General features: G+C 48.2%; 1 protein-coding gene across 4 annotated transcripts in view; it reads left to right on the top strand.

Annotated features, from left to right (window-relative positions):
* ZC3H7B (zinc finger CCCH-type containing 7B) overlaps window positions 1-20,569 on the top strand; it is a 50,436-nt gene that overhangs the window by 15,633 nt on the left and 14,234 nt on the right. For 2 of the 4 annotated variants that reach the window (XM_059816189.1, XM_059816188.1), the window contains exons 8-17: window positions 962-1,004; window positions 5,038-5,297; window positions 6,216-6,561; window positions 7,555-7,661; window positions 8,545-8,707; window positions 8,794-8,955; window positions 9,817-10,022; window positions 13,533-13,633; window positions 14,323-14,504; window positions 18,300-18,385. In XM_059816189.1, the coding sequence (XP_059672172.1) occupies window positions 962-1,004; window positions 5,038-5,297; window positions 6,216-6,561; window positions 7,555-7,661; window positions 8,545-8,707; window positions 8,794-8,955; window positions 9,817-10,022; window positions 13,533-13,633; window positions 14,323-14,504; window positions 18,300-18,385 (1,656 nt within the window). The remainder of the gene's footprint in view (window positions 1-961; window positions 1,005-5,037; window positions 5,298-6,215; window positions 6,562-7,554; window positions 7,662-8,544; window positions 8,708-8,793; window positions 8,956-9,816; window positions 10,023-13,532; window positions 13,634-14,322; window positions 14,505-18,299; window positions 18,386-20,569) is intronic. The other 2 variants (XM_059816191.1, XM_059816190.1) reach the window with 2 other exon arrangements.

Here is a 20,569-nt window from a genome sequence, read left to right as displayed (position 1 = left end):
AAATACTAAGCTAAAATGTAAGAAATTGCTGGTTTCCTTGTTCCACCACTGGCGAAAAACAACCCCAAACACTTGATATTTTTACAGGCTATTTGGTACTTCACACTACTCCTTAAAGCAAACAAACTACAAAACCATGAAAATTGTCATTTTGTACAACAAGATGGGATACTAAAGAATTAGTTTACCTCCCACCTTCAGTGACTTGCCTCCACATCTTTCTAGGACAGCCAGTCGCTTTTCTTTAATAGTTGTGCCTAGTTTTTAATTTGAAAATCTTTCTTTTAGCAAGATACGAAAATAGTGCAAAAACTGCAAGTTGCAAAACCTACTGCAGTAGATGCAGTATCTCAAGAGTAATGCTTTACTTGTGCCTTTTTAAGCTTAAGCTGAAGGCATACATACTTACCTCGGTTTATGTTTCTGTAAAACATGGGCTTATTTTATTACTTGCCTGGAGCTCCGAGTCAGCAGTTGTCTTGGCGGAAACCTTTTCCTGTTTTAAGTTTGCTGTAAAAGTTTGTGGTTGTTAGATTGCAAAATATGTGAACTAAGAAAAGGAACGTTGTGTACAATCAGGCTAATCAGATCTCACACTGCATGGGGCTGGCCGATTGATGTGTCCTGGGACTTGGGACAGAGTGTTCTCATCCACACATGAAAAACCCCATTCTATGTACAGATTTGCTCACATGGTTGGATATTGTGCAGGGCTGGTATTCCTTTGCAGCAACAGGGTTTGTCCGCTGCTGGAGGTAAAAATGAATAGGCTCTTTGGACTAATGGCTTCTTAAAGTTCGTTGGTTTTATTACTCTTGCACTGAAAGAGGCCATAAAGGAAAAGAAAGGGATAGATCTGTTTAGGAGTAGTAAAGAGTCTCATCTGTGAAGTGTGAGTATCTTTTTAAAGATGAATTTCTGGTGATACTTTTCTCTTCCTTTTCCTATACCCTCTTTGCAGACCACTTCCAATGGATTGGGTTCGATAGATGACATTGAAACAGGTAAAGACATCTCTCTGATTTTTGTGGCTTCGGTAAGGTATCTGACCAGGCTGGCAGGCCTGAGAGATTCATCGTCTTCATTTGTGTCTCTTCTGCATGCTCCTGGCTCTGGTAACTAGGAGGAGGAAAAGGTGGTGGGAAGCAGGAGTGTTTTTCCTGCAGAAAAACTTTTTGTCCAGGCCCAGTGAGGAACACGTCTGGGAATTAAAATGGTCTGCTCAGGTACACGGCTCTCTCCAGTTGTGCTTTGTTAAAGCTGGGCTTGGCAAAGCTTCTGAAACTCTGCTCCCAGCCAAAACAGTCCAGATAAAGTGAAGTTAAGTTTGTAGGTGGCTATTTGTGCTCTGAGCGCATAAGGTCCACCAAGATGTTGAGGTAGAGGAAATGAAAACAGAGGGAGTTGGGAGGGACCCAGGAAGAGCTGTGTTCAGGGTTAGGCACCCAGGAGGAGCAGAAGGAGGGCTACGGGCTTGCTTTTCTCATGCTGGGAAACATATGACCTTAACTCTGCCCCTGTAGAAAGGCTTGCTACATGCTTTGCCCTTTGATGTGTGCTGGAGCATTGAACTCGTGCTTCTGAGCACATCAGTCTTTGTTCCTTTGAAAGGTAGCTGTTTGTGAAGGTAAGTGTGAAGACTTATCACTGCAAGTAGCAATTGCTCTTTTTATAGAATTTCACCCTAATTCCATTATTAGGGTGCTTTGGTGTCTATTTTGGAAAACATACTAGTTCTCTGTTGAATGCTATGTGCAATCATGAGACCCAGTTCTGTGAATTAACGAGAGGTTTTTTACATTACCTTGCTGTGCTAAAATGAACTGGACTCCTACTGCAGAGTAAGGAGTGACTGCATCCAGTAAGCTCTTTATCTAATCAGGATTTGGTGTAAGAGCAGCATGCAGTTCAGGCAGAGAGAACCTTTATTGCTAGGAAATCTTTTCCAAAGCACTGAAATTACATGTTATCCCATTGACCTGAGAGTGGTGTGCCACCAGGAGGGCTGTGGGTGCTGGGTACCTCAAGAGTTTCAGATTCAAAGCTTTTTTAGCAAGGTTTTTGTTGTTGTTGTTTTGTTTTTAAGATGCAAACTCCTGAAGCCCCTTCTCCCATGCTTTGCTTGAAGTCATCTGATTAACTCAGCCCTGCCCTGCACAGATCATGGCTCAGATCTGGCTCAGCATGGCCTTTGGCCAGCTAACGCACTAGGGAACCACTGCTGTTTTGGGAAGCAGAGCTAGGAACAGCTTTTAAAACCACTGTACTTGCCCCTCTGGGACAGGCAGGTGTATGGCTAGAGAAGCTACCAGGTTGGGGGCATGGTGTGAGAGACTTGGTTCGGGGAAGTGGATGGACAAGACCGACATTGAGTTTATAATAATAATACGTGGGGCTTAGTGTCATGGCAGTGATAGAAATCAGAGGGAGGCAGGTGTGTGCCTGTGATCTGCTCATCAAAGAAGGCTGTTTTTTTTTTTAAGATGGAGCAAACATTAGGTGAATGCAGGAGGTGCATGAGCTTTCTAGAAGGAGAGTACATGAGATGTGGGTATGGTGGCTGGTGAGTGATGTTAGCAGATGGGGTGTCCTGAGGAAAGCAGGAATGGGAAAGGAGAGATAGGGGAAAAGATTGGACAGAGGGGAATGGGAGGAAGTGGCTGAAGGAATGACAGGGTTTGGGTGGTCAGGGAGAGGGGAGCAGACATCTCCCCTCTGCCCCTTGCAAGTAGTGGAACCTGTTGGTCCTTCCTCTTCTCCTTGCCCTTCTTGTGCACTGAGCTGTGAGGGGTCCCATATTGTTCTCTGCCTTTTGGTCATGCGTTCGGCTTTTCAGGGTTTTGGGCCTCTCAGGGTGTGTGAGGGCCTCTTTTCTCTGCTTCCCAGACTGAGTGGGAACTGAAGGGCCTCGTTCATTCCTCAGAGAAGGTCTGAACTTCTGGATCCTTTGGGGCCCTGTCATTGTGAATCCTTTTGCTCCTCCCTGCACATGTCCCCGTCCCTTCCAGCATGTCCTGAACTTCTTGTTGGCCCCTGGAGGGATCTTGACAGTACTCCAGATTTAAACATCTGAAAAAAGGAAAGGGACAAGCCGTCCCTTTGTACTGAAGGAAATCTGGCTGAGCTACCAGTGATGAGGCCAGCACTGAGGGAAGCCGGATGGCTGGCTCCTGAGTGTATCTGGGGGGCCCACACCAAAGTGAGATGAGCTGAGAGAAGTCATCGCAAAAGGGGCATGGGGTTGGAGCCAAGCCTGATCTGAGGGGCAGCTGCAAAACTAAGGACGTTTACAGCCTTCCTTTGAGCCACTGCCTGTGGGGAATGTGTCCAGCTGCAGCACTGAAAACTTGTGTTGGATCCCATAAGGTGCAGCGTGTTCTTTACTTCAATTGCATGCATGAGGTTGTGGAGAGGGACCTGTGTCCGTCCCTTGCCGCTTTCCCCTGCTTTCCCTGCCTTTTGTCACGGCTTGGCCTCTGGTGTCTTGCACAGCGACCTCAGCTGTGGTCCATCCACATGGACCACTCACAAGAAATGCCGGAGGAAGGGTTGCAGGGGGTGGTGGTGTGCTCCTGGTGGGGTTAGAGCTAAGGGGCCTGCGTGTGTGTGTGCGGTTGTTTTGTTCAAGACTTGGGGGTTTGCAGGAATTGCTGATCTGCTGAGCTCTCTCTAAGGGTATCAACACAGTCCTTGGTCAGTGAACGTGCATTGTAGAGGATAGCAACATGGCTCAATCACTCAGTCCCAGTTAGAAAGGGATGGCTGAGTTCTTGTGGGGGCTGAGTGAGCAGAGCTTGTACAGACAGGATGCAGCATCTCTTGCTGGATTAAGATTTGTGTCTCAGAAGCTTGTCTAGTTTCTTTCCCATTCTTATCAGTCTTTCTGAAAAGCTATTGTCTCTCTTTCCAAACTTTGCCTTGCTTATAGCTTTAGTTCATTGTAGCTACAGTACAGCCACTGCTACGTGGATGGAGAAGGTAGCATCTTTGTCTCATTTCTTTTCTTTTATTCCAGCACATCTGCACAGGGGCAGAATTAAGGTAGTTTGAGTGCTTGGTTTGAGAACTGCAAATGTAACGCTGTATTTCCCAAATGTCTAACATTTGAACTTTTTTTTTAACCTTTACTTTTTTTTGAGAATAAAACTCTCTTATGTGAAGAATATGTGCTTGTAACCTTAACTTCACTTGACAGACGTTTATATCGCATGATGGGAACATCTTACCTTTTCAGTAACGTACTGGAGAGGCAAGGAAGCCTTAGGGAAAATTGCTGCCTCTCTCCTGCCCTGACCCTGGCTCACACAAGTTCCCAAGGGGATATTTGCTGCTGAGGTGTTGAGGGGGAGTGTGGGCAGCAACTTTCCACCTGCAGACACCAGGAAGCACTCAAGAGCAGGGAATTTACTTGGGTAAAGACAGCTGAGTGAGTCTGATGGGTTTTTTTGGGGAAACGTTGTTAGCACAACCTGGTCTGAGTACCCGATCTCTGACTCTCTTCCCAGCAGGACCTTGTGTTTTTTATCTTCTGCCATTTAGGATACCTGAGGTTTCAGAGAGGGTGTGTGAGTAAGCAAGCTTTCAGCTCTGATATTGAAGCTCCATTGGAGTAGAGAAGGCAGTGGTCTCTGCCAAATGCATTAGTGAGGAACATTAAAGAAAACACCAGGTCGTGGGTTATAGAGAAATTGGATTATGTGCCCCTGGCCTTCAGCCCTGGCCACAGTGAATTCAGTAGCTGCTCAGCCACAGGTTTTGTGCTGTTTCTGTTCACTGTACGTGCTTGCCAAATCCTGACAGTCAGTCGGGGCATTGGCCCTTAAAAGCGTATTTCAGCTGTCGGTGAGCCATTGGAGACTGGGAACAAAAATGAAGGGGCAAGGACTCTTCAGACCAGAGCCCCTGCTCTTGGAAAATTGGCATACTTGTTTTTTGTGATTTGATGGAATTGTACAATATTGGTTTTGCCAGCTGTGCTGTGCTTGCCCCTGCAAGAGGCTCTCCTGGGTGACTGGCTCTGTTTCTTCCTCATCACAGACTGCTCTATGGACCTGCAGTGCCTCCCAGCTCCTGTGGCCACCTCCATCCCTGTGAGTGAGGGGCTGGCCCCCTTGCCCTCTGACTCGGATGCAAAGGGCTTGCCTACCTCGCTCCCTGCTGCCAGCTTGCTCCCAAATCCAGACTGCGTGTCCCTGCCAGTGCCTGAGAGCATGGAGGACTTCACGGATGGGGACATTATTGGGGAAGAACTGGACTCCCTCCTGGACTCCCTCGCCGAAGGATCACCATACCCTCTAGTAAGAGTGGGCGCTGCATGGGTCCCCTGCTTCTTGTTCCAAATAGGTCCTTGGAGCATGCGGATATGTGTGCTGCCACTCTCTCTCTTTCTGTCACTCTTTCCTCCTAGCTCTTCCTCTGGCAAAGCTCATTTATTCCTTCCTTTATTTCTGCAATCGGCTTGTGAGTATCTGAAGAGCCCACCTCCAAGCCTGCTTTGCTGTGTGGAACTTTATGGAACTGCCCCTCAAAAGTACCCAAGATAGCCTTCCCCCGCCATCACCTTCCCCTGGCCTCTGGTGTCCATGGAGTTGAAGCAGGTCTGAGGATAGAAATGAGTGTGCTGAAGCAGGAATGATGGATGCATTTTATACAGTGGGCATGCTCTAATCGCCTTGTATTTTGTGCAGGCTGCATTCAGCCTAAGCTCTTTGAACAGGTCTGGGAGCTGTAGAGTCAATACGTATGCATACTTATGTTGGATTTTAGTTGCCAGTGTTGCTGATGTTATGAGTGCCAACTTGGGTCTGGAAGCAATATAATCATATTCATGCAGGACGCCCCTTGAGCCAAAAAGCTCTGATGAGAGGTGCCACAAGTAATGGTCGCTAGCCTGACCTCGGCACTGTGTGTAGCCAGCTGCACTGTTTCTTGATCTGAGCTGCTTTAAGTGCCCAGTGCAGGGCCCCTGCCTTGCAGATTGATGAGCTCAGGTAGCCCAACACCTCCTCAGGGACCTCAGTCCAGACTGTGCGTGGTGTAGGTAGATTGGAAGGTCTGTGGGAAGTCTGCAGGCAGATGGAGCTGACACGTATCATTTTGCTTCTGATAATACAGCACTCACTTGAGTGGGAGCCTGTTGCTCTCTGTGTTCACTCATTCTCTGCTCCTTGTTCCTAATGTGCTGTTTATTCTCCCCCTTCCTGATTTCCCCAAAGTCTCTGGTCCAGGGCACCATTCCTCCCAACCTGCCAACAGAGATGCCTCAGCTGATCCCTGTGTTTCCTGGAGGAACTCCGCTGCTGCCCCCAGTCGTGACAGCCAGCATCCCTGTCTCCACCCCACTGCCACCTGCATCCTTTGGCCTGGTGATGGATCCCACCAAGCAGCTCTCCTCCTCTGTCCTGGATGCCTTCGAGGCCCCGCCGGGGGGAAGTGGTGGTTCCACCTTAGATTCGCTGGATTCCCTGGATCTGCTCCCCTACACAGACTCACGGCTTGATGCCCTGGACTCCTTTGGGCCAAGCAGAGGGTCACTGGATGCCTTGGATTCCTTTGCCATTGGTAGGTGCAGGGCTGATGGGACTTTGTGCTGCTTTCCCTGTGAATGCATGCTAAAATTATTTCCTTCAGCGCTGAGGATGTCTGTCGTATAGTTCTGTCTGCCACTGTTGCAGAACAGGAGTATATATGTAGAAGAGGGCAGGGAGTTGTCTTGGACAAAGCAATTGAATATGCCTAGCTCAGGAATAATGAGAAGGGCTATAGGTGTGTTATCCCAGATAACCAGTAAGTGCATGGTGTGAAATCTCAGAGGAGAAAGGAACACAAAGGTGTATAATGATGAGCGATGAGATCTAAACCTGACTTGGTGTCCTGGACACCTCACTTAGCAGAATTTGCTAGACTGTAACATGATTCCTTCGCCCTCCCCAATGACTCTTTGATATTTTGAACCAAATGAGAAAAACCCTGGTGAGTGTTTTAGATGATGTAGGACCTTGTTGCGCTGGGCAGAATGGTAGAGGCCAAGGTGGGTCTCTCCCATCTCTGGATTCAGGGCAGTGAATGTCCTGTTGCATGGGGCACTGCACTCTGATGTCACAAGGAGCAAAGCTGTGGAGGCTGATGGACAAAGACTAGGTCCCCTCCTGTCCCAGTAGGGAAGGCAGGCTTCTTCTTGGCTAGCTTGTCCCCAGTATTGCAGTATGTTGGCAGTGAAAGTATTTTGAGAAGAGCAGAGATTGTCCAGTCAGCACTTCAATGCTCATACTCACCTTAGCATTGGGCTACCTTGGAGTTGCCACCTTGGGAATGCCAGCACTCAGCAGCATAGAGTTGGGTTCGGTAGGGTTTGGGGAACAAGAAGGCCTTTCCTGGAGTTTTTCCAAGACTTAGGCAGGTGGTTTGGGGAAAAAGTACTAAAATGTTATGAAATAAATAAAGCAAATGGATTTAATAAGCATTTGTTTGACTTCTTGTGAGCAGAACTGCCTCTGAAAGTGAAATGATTGTTTTTGTTTTGTGGGGCTTTTTTCCCCTTCTTTTGCCTGGAAGAAACTAACCCTCAGGAACTGCGACACCCACCTGGCAGCCAAAAACCATCCCCTGTGGTGAGTGAGCCGCTCCCCCATGCTGATGTCCCAAGGTGCTCTGGAGCCAAGGTAGTAGTGACTTGGGTGATGTAGGTCATTTGGGCCCCTCTTCTCAACCTGCCCCGGTGAGTGTTGCTTCCCATGTTGTGGCAAGGCAGATAAAGATTTCCCCAGAGTCAGTAGGAAGACATTTGTTCCATCTTTTTGTCTGCAACTCTGTGTATTGCCAAGCTAAACATGGTGTGACCCAGGTTGTAGGCTCAACAAGGGATCATGGAGGCCAGTGTCCCACTATATCTGGCAGCCACATAACACTGAAGGATGGGGTGGAGTAAGCCAGCTTTGTCTTAAAACTAGTGAGGTTCTTTGCTCCTCTCTGCCCCTGTCAAGGGGCTTTTCCAGATACACTGTTCTGCCCCTGTCCCATGTCTCCAGACCTGGAGGAAAGAGTAAGGCTTATCTATGGTTAGCAAGCTTGGAACAAGAATTATTCTTAAGTTCCTGTCATCCTGCTATCCCTATTACTTCAATGCAGAGCAAAGTCTCTGTCCTCAGATTAATCTGCTCCCTGAAGACTCGCTGATAAGTGGTTTGGTTTTTTCCCAGGTTGGGATAGGGTTGATTTGAGAGTCTTCAGATGCAGAATTGGTCATGATGGAAGGAATGGGAAGGAGTGAGGGGGGCATTTTGTTATATGGCTCATGATAGAAAACTGAGGTCCCTTACCAAGAGAGAAGGAGGCCTGTCTTTGAAGTGAACATACCACACTGTTTGTTATCTTTGAAAAAGTTGCATGGAGCTCTTTTGGAAATGTCATTTCAGATGTAAACATTCTGATGAGAGATAAAATGAGAAAAGTTTTTGAGAGACTGGAATGGGGCAGGGGATTAGAGAGGTTTCTTACCCATATGGTTGCAGAGCTGAGAAGAGAGGTACGTGTATTCTCACTCAGGTCAGCCTTGGTGGAGTGAGTCACCCAGCTGGGCCCAAGGTCACCGAGCACCTGCTGTCCCAGCCGGAACCAGTAATGCCCAACACAGCCCTGCTGGTGAAGAACCCCCTGGCATCTACTCACATCTTCAAACAAGCCTGTCATATCTGCTACCCCAAAACAGGTGATGCATTTCCTCTGCCACTCAGAGCACTGACCCAGGCTAGGGTTTGCCTTTCCCCATGCTGATGGGGTTATTCTCTCCTGCAGGGCCCAAGGCTGGCGATTACACCTATCGGGAAGGCTTGGAGCACAAGTGCAAGCGGGACATCCTGCTGGGGAGGCTGAAGAACTCGGAAGACAAGACGTGGAAGAGGATCCGTCCTCGCCCGACCAAAACCAACTTTGTAGGATCCTATTACCTGTGCAAAGGTGATCTGGAGGGGACAGGGCTGTCAGTGGCTGGGAAGGGGCTGTACGGTGCATGCCAGGGGAGATTGGGAGACGACTTCCAGTTGGTATCACCTGCTGTCTTTGGGGTCTTCCTGTCCCATCAGCCCGTGGACTGGGAGGCTCAGTACGATGAAAGGCAATCAGCTCCCATGCTGTGGAGAGCAGGCAGCTTTTAAAGCAGTGGATCAGAAGAGTTGCAAAGGCATAGTGAGGTGCTGTGCACAGCCAAGCACTCAGAGCTGTCCTGTTGACATGGGCTTTGCTGAGAACCTGCCTCATGTACACGTGCCTGCATTAGTTCCACTCCACCCAGCAGCCCCATGGCAGGGCTGTGGTTCTGCATGGGGAAAAGCTCTCTCTGCCTGCTCCTTTGCTCCAGCCCATCTCTCCATATGTGCAGGCAATGTGACTGGACTGGTCCCTGAGGCAGTGTCATTACAAAGTACCTGATGAGGTGGGGAGATTGCAAAAGCCAAGATAACAGGGCTCCTTAGTGCTGAGCCACTAGGAGAACTTAATCTGGATTGGTTTTAAAACGGGTTGGTTAAATCCTGGTCTGTCCCTGGCCAGGCACTGAATTAAAGCAGGCCTCCATTTTGAGACTGTTTCCACAACAGATGGCATTACTTGAGATTGTGGCCAGTCAGTAGTTTGCATTAACTTTCCTGAATGTCTTGGTATAGACAGACTTGGGGGGAGATTTCTTTTTTCTTTAACTCTGTGTTTTCTTGCTTTCAGCTCCTTGTGAGGTGTGGGCAGTGGGAGGAGACGAGAGAGAGTTTAGTTTCTGACTGGGCCGCCCTCCCTGTGTGGTGGTGTGTGCTGTTTGTTGCTTTGTAGATATGCTTAACAAGCAGGACTGTAAGTACGGGGATAACTGCACCTTCGCGTACCACCAGGAAGAGATCGACGTGTGGACGGAGGAGAGGAAGGGGACCCTCAACCGTGACCTCCTCTTTGACCCGCTAGGTGGGATCAAGCAGAGCAGCCTCACCATTGCCAAGCTCCTCAAGGAACATCAGGGCATCTTCACCTTCCTCTGTGAGGTACAGAGCTGGCGGGAGGGAGCAGGCACCCTTCATCATCTCCTCAGTATGTATTGGGACCATTGATACGTTGATAGTTGCCATCTTGGAAACATGGTGGGATGACTGGCACAATTGGAGTGCTGCAATGGATGGCTATAAACTCTTCAGAGGCAAGGAAGGAGAGGCGGTGGCGTAGCTCTGTATGTTAGGGAGTGTTTTGACTGCCTAGAGCTTAATGATGTTGACAATAGGGTTGAGTATTTATGGGTAAGAATCAGGGGGAAGGCCAACAAGGCAGATATCATGGTGGGAGTCTGTTATAGACCACCCAAACAGGATGAAGAGGCAGATGAAATATTCTATAAGCAGCTGGGAGAAGTCTCACAATCGCTAGCCCTTTTTCTCATGGGGGACTTCAACTTACCATATGTCCACTGGAAATAAAATACAGCGGAGAGGAAACAGTCTAGGAGGTTCCTGGACTGTGTGGAAGATAACTTCCTGGCACAGCTGGTGAGTGAGCCAACTAGGGAAGGCACCCCGCTGGACCTGTCATTTGCGAACAGAGAAGGACTTGTGGGTGATGTGATGGTTGGAGGCCATCTTGGGCATAGCGATCACAAAATGATAGAGTTTTCGATCCTTGGAGAAGTAAGGAGGGGGGGTCAGCAGAACTGATGCCTTGGTCTTCTGGAGGGCAGTCTCTCTTTAGGAGACTGGTTGACAGAGTCCCTTGGGAGGCAGTTCTGAAGGGCAAAGGCATCCAGCAAGGGTGGACATTATTCAAGAAGGAAATCTTAAAGGTGCAGAAACAGGCTGTCCCCATGTGCTGAAAGGCAAACTGGTGGGGAAGAAGACCTGCCTGGCTGAATGCAGAGCTTTGGCTGGAACTCAGGAAAAAAAGGAGAGTTTATCACCTTTCGAAGAAGGGGCAGGTAACTGAAGAGGAGTACAAGGATGTTGTGAGCTTATGTAGGGAGAAAATTAGAAGAGCCAAAGCCCAACTAGAACTTAATCTGGCTACTGCCATAAAAGACAATAAAAATGTTTCTGTAAATACATTGGCAACAAAAGGAGGGCTAAGGAGAATCTCCATCCTTTATTGGATGTGGGGTGGAACTAGTAACAAAGGATGAGGAGAAGGCTGAGGTACTTAATGCCTTCTTTGCCTCAGTCTTTAACAGTAAGACCATTTTTCTCCGAGTACCCAACCCCCTGAGCTGGAAGACAGGGACAGGGAGCAGAATGAAGCCCCCATAATCCAAGGGGAAATGGTTAGCAACCTGCTACACCACTTAGACACCCATAAGTCTATGGGGCCAGATGGGATCCACCCAAGAGCACTGACGGAGCTGGCGGAAGTGCTCACCAAGCCACTTTCAATCATTTATCAGCAGTCCTGGCTAACCGGGGACGTCCCAGTTGACTGGAGGTTAGTAAATGGGATGTCCATCTACAAGAAGGGCTGGAAGGAGGATCTGGGGAACTGCAGGCCTGTCAGTCTGACCTCGGTGCCGGGGAAGGTTATGGAGCAGATCATCTTGAGTGCCATCATGCGGCACATACAGGACAACCAGGTGATCAGGCCCAGTCAGCATGGGTTTATGAAAGGCAGGTCCTGCCTGACTAACCTGATCTCCTTCTATGACAAAGTGACCCACTTAGTGGAAAATGGAAAGGCTGTGGATGTTGTCTAGCTAGACTTTAGTAAAGCCTTTGACATTGTTTCCCCCAGCATTCTCCTGGAGAAACTGGCTGCTTATAGCTTGGTTGGGTGTACTCTTCGCTGGGTAAAAAACTGGCTGGATGGCCGAGCCAAAAGAGTTGTGGTGAATGGAGTTAAATCCAGATGGCAGCTGGTCACAAGTGGTGTTCTCCAGGGTTCAGTATTGGGGCCAGTTCTGTTTAATATGTTTATCAATGATCTGGACAAGGGGATCGAGTGCACCCTCAGTAAGTTTGCAGACAACACCAAGTTGGGCGGGAGTGTTGATCTGCTTGAGGGTAGGAAGGCTCTGCAGAGGGAGCTGGACAGGCTGGATCGATGGGCCGAGGCCAATTGTATGCAGTTCAACAAGGCCAAGCACCCAGTCCTACGCTTGGGTCACAACAACCCCATGCAATGCTACAGGCTTGGGGATGAGTGGCTGGAAAGCTGCCTGGTGGAAAAGGACCTGGGGGTATTGCTTGACAGCCGGCTGAATATGAGCCGGCAGTGTGCCCAGGTGGCCAAGAAGGCCAATGGCATCCTGGCTTGCATCAGAAAAAGTGTGGCCAGCAGGACTAGGGAAATTATTGTGCCCCTGTACTCGGCACTGGTGAGGCCGCACCTTGAATCCTGTGTTCAGTTTTGGGCCCCTCACTGCAAGAAAGGCACTGAGGTGCTGGAGCGTGTCCAGAGAAGAGCAACAAAGCTGTGAGGGGTCTGGAGCACAAGTCTTATGAGGAGCGGCTGAGGGAACTGGGTTTGTTTAGCCTGGAAAAAAGGAGGCTGAGGGGAGACCTCATCACTCTCTACAATTACCTGAAAGGAGGTTGTAACGAGGTGGGTGTTGGTCTCTTTTCCCAAGTGACTAGCGACAGGACAAGAGGAAATGGCCTCAAGTTGTGCCAGTGGAGGTTTAGATTGGATATTAGGAAAAATTTCTTCACCGAAAGGGTTGTCAAGCATTGGAACAAGCTGCGCAGGGAAGTGGTTGAGTCACCATCCCTGGAGGTATTTAAAAGACGTGTAGATGTGGTGCTTAGGAACGTGGTTTAGTGGTGGACTTGGCACTGTTAGATTAATTGGTTGGACTTGATCTTAAAGGTTTTTTCCAACCTAAACAATTCTATGATTCTATGATTCTCTATGTCTCAGTCAGTGCCCTGCTCCCAGAAGGGCAGTGAGCAGTGGATACAGCTGTGTAGGAGAAAGGAGAGGTAGTTTTCCTCCTTAGCCCTGCAGCTGAACCAGGTGCACACAGCCTCATGGGATCACCTGTCTCTTCCTCTATCTTGAGATGTTGCTTTGAATTGTAATTTAGCCCCAGCTACTTTAGAAATCAGAACCCCGTAATGCAACAAATTCCCACTTGATGTCTGTGCTGAGCCACTGAGTCGGTCAGTTAAGGATTGGCTCGTACCATCTTGATACTCTGCAGCAGAGTGTTTCCTACACTGACAGTGTGGTACATGTAAAGGGACATGTTCTTTGCTATGAACTGGCTGTTCTTTTATTTCTCCTCATCGTTTCCCCCTTGTTCTTGATCTGTTGACTAACTGGGAAAGAATATGTGGCTCTGACCAAAATTTTTCCAACCACAATGGAAAATACTGTTGAGAATAAGCCAAAAAATGTTGTCCGGAAGCTTTTCAAAAAACTCGCTTGCTTTATTTTAAAGCCCTACCACAAAATTTTCACCAGGCTGCTTCTAACTTTGAACATTAGAATAGGCTGGCTCTGGTTCTTCTTCCCCTTCCAAGTGAAGTGGCTCTGGTTCACTGCTCTCTAAGATTTTTCCAGCATGCTAATTCTTCTCTTCTCAGATTTGCTTTGACAGCAAACCCCGGATCATCAGCAAAGGGACCAAGGACACACCATCTGTCTGCTCCAACCTTTCTGCCAAACACAGTTTCCATGACAACAAGTGAGTGAACATTTTTTGTTCTGATGGGAGCAATCTCTCACAAGTCCAGCCAGTTTAACTCCAGGGCCCTGGTCTCTCTCTTTCTTTCCTCCCCATGGGTTCCAGTCATAGGGCAGCTCAAAGCATGATAAATAGCATTGTGTGCTTCAGCCTGCGTGTTTTCTCCTGGTGCTGAGGGATTTCGGGCATCAGCAAAGCCCTTTGGAGTCAGCCTAAGTTTTCCATTGACTTAATTTGCCTTTCAGTTTGGCCTTTACATAAAGGTCAAACCAAAGATCCTCTAGCTCAGGATCCTGCCTCTGACTGGCTGGTAATGAATGTTTAGGAAAAAAAGTATAAGAAACATGTCAAGTACACAGTAATACAACCCCTTCTGGTTCCTGGCAACCTGAGACTTAGGGGCTTGCTGAGCCAGAGGAGTTGGTATCTCTGCTGCATATTTTTAAATGTTTCTGATCTCTGAACTTAAGTGGAGTATCACCCATGGTCCAAGGATAGTGAAAATACCTACCTAGGGTTGATAAGGTGGAAGGGCAGGGTTTGGTTTTCCCAGTGGGAGTCTGCCTCTCCCAGAGCTGATTTTCTGTGTCCTTTACCTGACCAGTCAAATGTCTTTAAAGTCACGTGTAAGGAGGAGGGAGTGAAGGTTTGATCCTCTGGTGCTTCATATTTCTCTGGCCTGGCTGCAGGTGTCTGGTCCACATCGTGCGTTCCACCTCCCTGAAATACTCCAAGATCCGCCAGTTCCAGGAGCACTTCCAGTTCGATGTGTGCCGCCATGAGGTGCGTTATGGCTGCCTGCGTGAGGACAGCTGCCACTTCGCTCATAGTTTCATCGAGCTCAAGGTCTGGCTGCTGCAGCAATATTCAGGTGAATGTGACTTGGTGCAGGGCTGGTGATGTGGACACACGAGTTTCCTCCAGTGCGTACCCGGGGCCAGTTGAGAGGGCAAGAGGATAATTTGGGAGTGCTGAGAAGTTGCCACTCACTTGTGTATATACTTACTGTGTCTCCTCAGGGACACAGAAAAGAGGGCCAAGGTGTTCTGTGATATGAATCAGAATCATAGAATAGTTTGGGTTAGAAGGGTGGTTTGGTCCTTGTCCTTTTACAGGTGCTACTGTAAATTGCAGACCAGGAAGCCTTTCCCTTGGGACCCGTTGCATAAGTTGAAATTATTATTAAGTAGGGCTGAATCCCCAGAGGTGTTTTGGTGCTTAAATCCTGTGCAAGACCCTAAATAGCATTTGGGCCCCTGAGTGAGCGTCTTTTGCAGTAAGAATGACAGCATGCACAGGTGACAAAGCAGTTCTGTAAAGGAAGACTGTGCATCTCCAGTTTCTCTAAACAAATTCACCAACAGTGGGAAATGACAAGATACTTGGTGTTTCCCAAAATGGCTTTGATGAACCTCTGAAGAGCCTGTTGCAGAAGTTATATTCAGGTCATTAATAAAATGATACTGCCACATCTGGCACTTTCAGTCCTCTCTCTGATGTGCTGGAGGGTTTCTCTTACTGCTCTCCTGTTAACCGAGTAGATGCTGGTCCACCCATAATGCTACCTGGATCTTTTTTCACCACAGGGTCTTGTTTAGTGCAGGACCCAACCTGGTAATGGGAGTACTTCAGAGAGGAAACATGGATGTTTCTCACCATTCTTTGATGTAATTGAGGGCAACTTCTTTAATTTACTATTCCAGTGCCTGTCACTGTAGTTCAATGCAGTCCTCAGCCCTGGTGTGGCTCATGAGGGACAGTGATGAACAAGAAACACACCGTGGAAAATGCCATCTTCTATTCTTCCTGTTTGGCCTCACTTACTTGTGGCCACAGGAAATGAAAAAATTACAACACTAGAGTTTCTAAGACAGCATGTTGCCCATGAGCCATAGGCCACCACTGGTGCCCTGCATGTTTATGATACTGCCTGTAGTACTCTGGGTACTCTAATATTCAAGCACCTTGCTCTTTTCCCCACCCCATGGTTGTTGGGGGTTTTTTTTGGTGGTGGGGGTTTTTTTTCTGAAAAAGTTTTTTTTGCTGCCTCCTTCCCTCCCTCCCTATTCATTCCTCTTCAGCCTGTAGAAGAAATGGTTAGATTGATTTTTGTTTCTTGCTGCCTTTACTTGAAGAAGTGATTTCCAAAGGGGAAGCTGAGGAGATGAAACAAGCCATGAGTTTAGCTGCAGATGTGGTCAGTAGGCCTTGTGCTTATTCCCATCTTTTCCAACAATGGGAGAGCCATCATCTGTTTGTTTTTTTCTGCAGGGCTGTATATATGAGCCTGCTTCCTTGTGAGTTTGCCTTCCTGGAGTGGTAGTTTATTACCTCTCTTAAGTGTAGCCCTCATTATGGAAACAGAGATGAAAGGTAGTTGTTGCCATACTCTGGGAATGCTTTAGCTTTGGAGCAGCGAGTTTGATTTAGGCACCATTTGCTCTGCAAGAATAGGAAGGGGGCATAATTCATAGCAGCTTGCATTTGAAACCAGTGGGCTGTTGCACTTCACAGCCATTTGAGCTTTTACAGGGCTTGTGGCTTTGTTCATGGGGATAAGGGTTGTGTTAGTGGAGTAAAGGTTCCCAAGATCTGAAAATGTGGACAGGCAGGACTGTTTTCTTATTCACTGTGGCTTTTCACAGACATATCTTGCTATCTGCTTCCATCAGTGGAAATCACAGAGTCTGTGTCCTCACTAATGATGTTGCAAAAGATGCTGAAATGTTATAAGTAATCAACACATGGGCCTTGTCATTCCCTGATCATCTCTTCAGGTCAGTTCATGCTATGTAGAGCTGGTGTACTGGAAAACATCCTTTCATATTTGGGAGGGTTTTTTTTCCCAACCACCACGTTTCTGGACCATATTGTTGAGTTAGTTCAGATTTCTGGGAACTGGGAGAAGGCAGTCACTTACTAAGGACTTAATTTGACATTCAGTCTTTTGACAAGAGCTGTATATGCATCTCCTGTTCGTTCTGCACTCTAAGGATCACAGTGCAGGTGTGCAGAATAGAGAAGATGCGATCTGCTTTGGCCCTTTCTCTGCAAGGTCCAGTGCAGCATGTTAACTTTTTGCTGTGATTTTCCCAGCTTTGTAGTTTTTGTCCCCAAAGTACAGATCAGCATTGTGTCCAGCCCTGGAATACTTGAACATGGAAAAGGGAGTTGCGGTTTTTCTAACTCTACACAGTTTCTTCTGGGATTCATGGTTAAGAAGGAGAAAATCCACAAACAGCTCTGATCTGGGAGTAGTACCAGCTATGCAGCAGTTGCCATTTTGGAGGCCTGAGCAAATGTTCTTGAAGAATGGTGAAATTTCCTGAATGCTTTTCATTCTGTCCAAGCGCTGTACAAACAGCAGCATCATTGCCTGGCAGGGACCTGGACAGCTGAAATCACAGATGGGAAAACTGAGGTCAGGAATGCTATGACTTACCCACGTTACACACAGCCTAAGCTGAGATGAAAACTTGTGTTTGCTGGCCCTTAAGTTCTGGAACATGCTAGCTCCTGGATCAAAGATTGTGTCCATGTGGCATGCCTGGGGAACACCTCACTTCAACAATAAAAGCTGTAGGCAAAAGCAAAGCAAGCAATTTTGCAACCTCTCTGTGCTCAGGGTACTGCATCAAGGCCATCGTCAGCACCCCACTTGTTGCAGTCAGCTGGCTGTTGTAAGACACTTGCTTCAGTTTGTTTTGGCAGCTATCTCAGGTCTTTATAGCACTTAAATAGCATGGCTTTTTTGTAACAGAGTCCTCACATTGACCAGACAGTTTCTACTCTTACATACTTTTCTCTTGCTGATTAATGCTCTGAGAATCGTAGCGCCCATCTAGCTGGTTGGTGTTGGCAGGGGCTGTTCCCTCACCACTCGAGTTGGTCAGGAGCTAATTTCTTAGATAAGGTCTGACCAACCCTTTTTCTTGTTGTCTGATGTTGCATTTCTGATTCCTGAAACCTTGTAGATCTCTCCTTGCAGGTTACATACTGGCAGCTGTTCCTTGGTTGGTTTTGCACTGTTGGTCTTTCCTTACTACCTTGGTTGCACTTGGTGTTTGTCTGTGTTGAATGTCAACTTTTCTCTTCACCTATTGATTGATGAACACCCCCCATGACTTGAAGCGTGTAACAGACTAATTAATCCCAGCAGGGATGAGATGCTAGATGTCTCAGTGGGATATCTGTGATCTTCCAAGCTAGTGGCAAAAACTCCAATATACAGTAGATCGACAATAACAAAGCATTGTCTTCAGGGCCTTGGGTAGGATATGTTGATATGGTGTTGAGGGACAGCTTTGGTCAAGGTCTTGACCCCTAGTCAAGAATCAGCATCTTGGAGGCAGCATCTGGGTCCTTTGTACACAACCTGAGTAGAACGCCAGGTCTGAATGAACCCAGGAAGCCAAACTCTGCTCTTTTATTTGGCATGAGTGGGAGTGCTGGAGAGAGGAACTTCCCTAGCCTGTGCTTGAACACATTCTGTGGTGGTGTCGCGTCCTGTCACAATCTATGTCCTGACATTACTAGTGGGACTGTTGGGAGCTGTCAGCCACACAGGGGTTCCTAAGCCCCAATGCAGGAAGTCCTGCAACACCTCCCTCCCTCTCTGCTGTTGGCCAAAGCAGGGTAGCTCAGTTCTGTCTCCTTTTGTTCCCAGGAATGACCCACGAAGATATCGTGCAGGAATCTAAGAAGTACTGGCAGCAGATGGAGGCGCATGCCAGCAAACCAGCCAACAGCATGGTAAGTCAGGTGCATCTAGGGCTTACAGCCTGGTTTTGCTCCCAGCTGTTCCAGCACTTTTTCTGTCTTTTCCTCCCACTGCTGTGCCTGACAGGTCCCAGGCAGACCAGGCTGGCCATTGAGGAGGACAGCTGAGAGCTTTCCTGTTTGCAGCGCTAGTGATGAGCTTTGTGCCTTGTTTTGCATCATGGTATCTGCTCTGTTCAGTGGTGGGGTGAAGCCTCCAGAGCAGGGAGGGCAATGTGCAGAGAATGGTGCTGTGTGCGACACCTTGTTAGTGAAACCAGGGACAATGACCATGCAGATTGGGGATCAAAAGGGTCCTGCTGCCCTTTAGTGGCCAAGGGATGATACAGCAGTTTCAAGGACTCTGAAAGAAATGACTGATGACCCACAGGACTGCTGTAAATGCAGGAGTGGGTGGAACTTGCAGCTCAGGTGGTGTTGAGGCTGGGCACAGATCTTAGTGGTGCTTTGCCAGGAGGAGGCTGTGAGCTTTGCCTCTCTTTGTGCAACTAGCCTCTCTGTGGGAGAAGGTGCTTCTGGCTGCACCCTCCAGCACTTCCAAGAGCTTTCTCTGGTCAGGTGTGTTATGAGCAAAGGGCAGCTCTTTGTTTGCTTTCTTCCAACCTGCTGGCTATGGGTGATGCTGCCTTATCCTTTTTTTTTTCCCAAAAGGGTGTTCTGTAGTGTAGGAGCAGAGTCCACCCAGTGAGGATGATTCCCAGTCTAGCGCTGAGATTGAACTAAAGCAGTTTTGCCTTTAGAACAGGGAGCTTTTTGTTCTTTAATTACTTTCAGAAGATATGTCTGATGAGATGAGAAACTTCATGCCTCCTAGCAAGTTCTCAGGCGTAGGAGCAATTATCTTCCCTGCAAAATGGTGGGGAAGGTGTTGTGAATCCTTTTTGTTCCCACTTGACAGTTTGCTTTCCCCTTGTGGAGGCCTGAGCTTACCACCCCTTAGCCTGTGCCTTACTGTCAGAGCAAGGGTGCTTCACCTTTGTCTGGGAGCTGTCATGCAGGAGTCCCTCTGCAGAGACCAGCACTGAGTGCAGCCTGTGAGCGCCCTGCGGAGGAGTTGTTTTGTAGGAAAGGGATCTGAGTCACTCATGTGGTGTGTAGCAGCTTTTTTTGGCTAGGTTACAGGCCAGCAGAAGTGTTCTGAAGGCTGTAGGGCACTGATGCTGGGGAAAAGCAGGTCTGATGGGCGTGGGTTAGCCCAACAGGAAAGATGCGCATGACTGCACCGATGCTTGCAATGGGCTCTGTGTCCACCTGTTTACTGGTTATGCTGCATGAGGTGGAGTCATCTTTGAGGAGATGCTCAGCAACATACCTGTGTGGCCCATTCTGCTGTTGTGGTCTGAAATGGTTAGGCGAGAGGAATGGGAAGCAGCAGTCCAGAGTAACCTACAGCCTGTATTATGAGAAGTGAGCCTGGATGATCTGAACAGTCCCTGCAGACAGAGCTGGCTATGATCTCTCTCTACTTGGTGTGGGGACAGAGGCAGCTGCCTGCATCTCCACAGTGGAGGAAACTAAGTATGAGTTTGCAGCAGTTTGTGACAGTAGTTGGATTTATATCAGCAATCCCTGCCCCATGGAGAGTGAAGTCTAGTGACTGGTTCTGTCCTGCCCGCCGTGGATGTGCTTGCATTTTCCAGAAGGCTCTGTCTTGCCATTCTGTGTGCATAATCTGGGGATAAAAAAAGATAGATGGACAGCTGTTTTCCTGTAAGCCTTGCAGCTTCAAATTCACCTTTGTCTGGAGTTGCTGCTGTTGGAAGAACAAGTTATTCAGCGGGCATGGTCAGAGCATGTCCTCTAAAGCACATGTGATCTGGATGCTGAGCGAGGGTTTCGTTTCTGGCTGTTGGGGCTTGCAGGGGGCAGAGGATCAGGAAGAGAAGTGCCAGCGCCTGCTACATCAGCTGTTGGAATGGGCAGAGAGCTACAGTTTCTGTGCCCTGTGGGCAGTGTGAGGGCTGATGGCCAAAGGCAAAGTCTGGTTGTGCCCCACAAATGCCTGTCACAGAGCTGGACTGCACCCTTCACCCTTCCAGGGCATCAGCTTGTGCGAAGGTGAAGCAGCAGTCTTACTGGTACAGTCAGAAAGTGCCTACCAGCGGCACCATCAGTTGTTTGTAGGGATTGGCAGCCTGGCATGGGCACTGTGCAGGA

This window comes from Gavia stellata, chromosome 4 (assembly GCF_030936135.1).
Source record: "Gavia stellata isolate bGavSte3 chromosome 4, bGavSte3.hap2, whole genome shotgun sequence".
Taxonomy (NCBI): Eukaryota; Metazoa; Chordata; class Aves; order Gaviiformes; family Gaviidae; genus Gavia; species Gavia stellata.
Note: the sequence above shows the minus strand (reverse complement) of the source record. Positions and strands in the feature narration are given on the sequence as shown.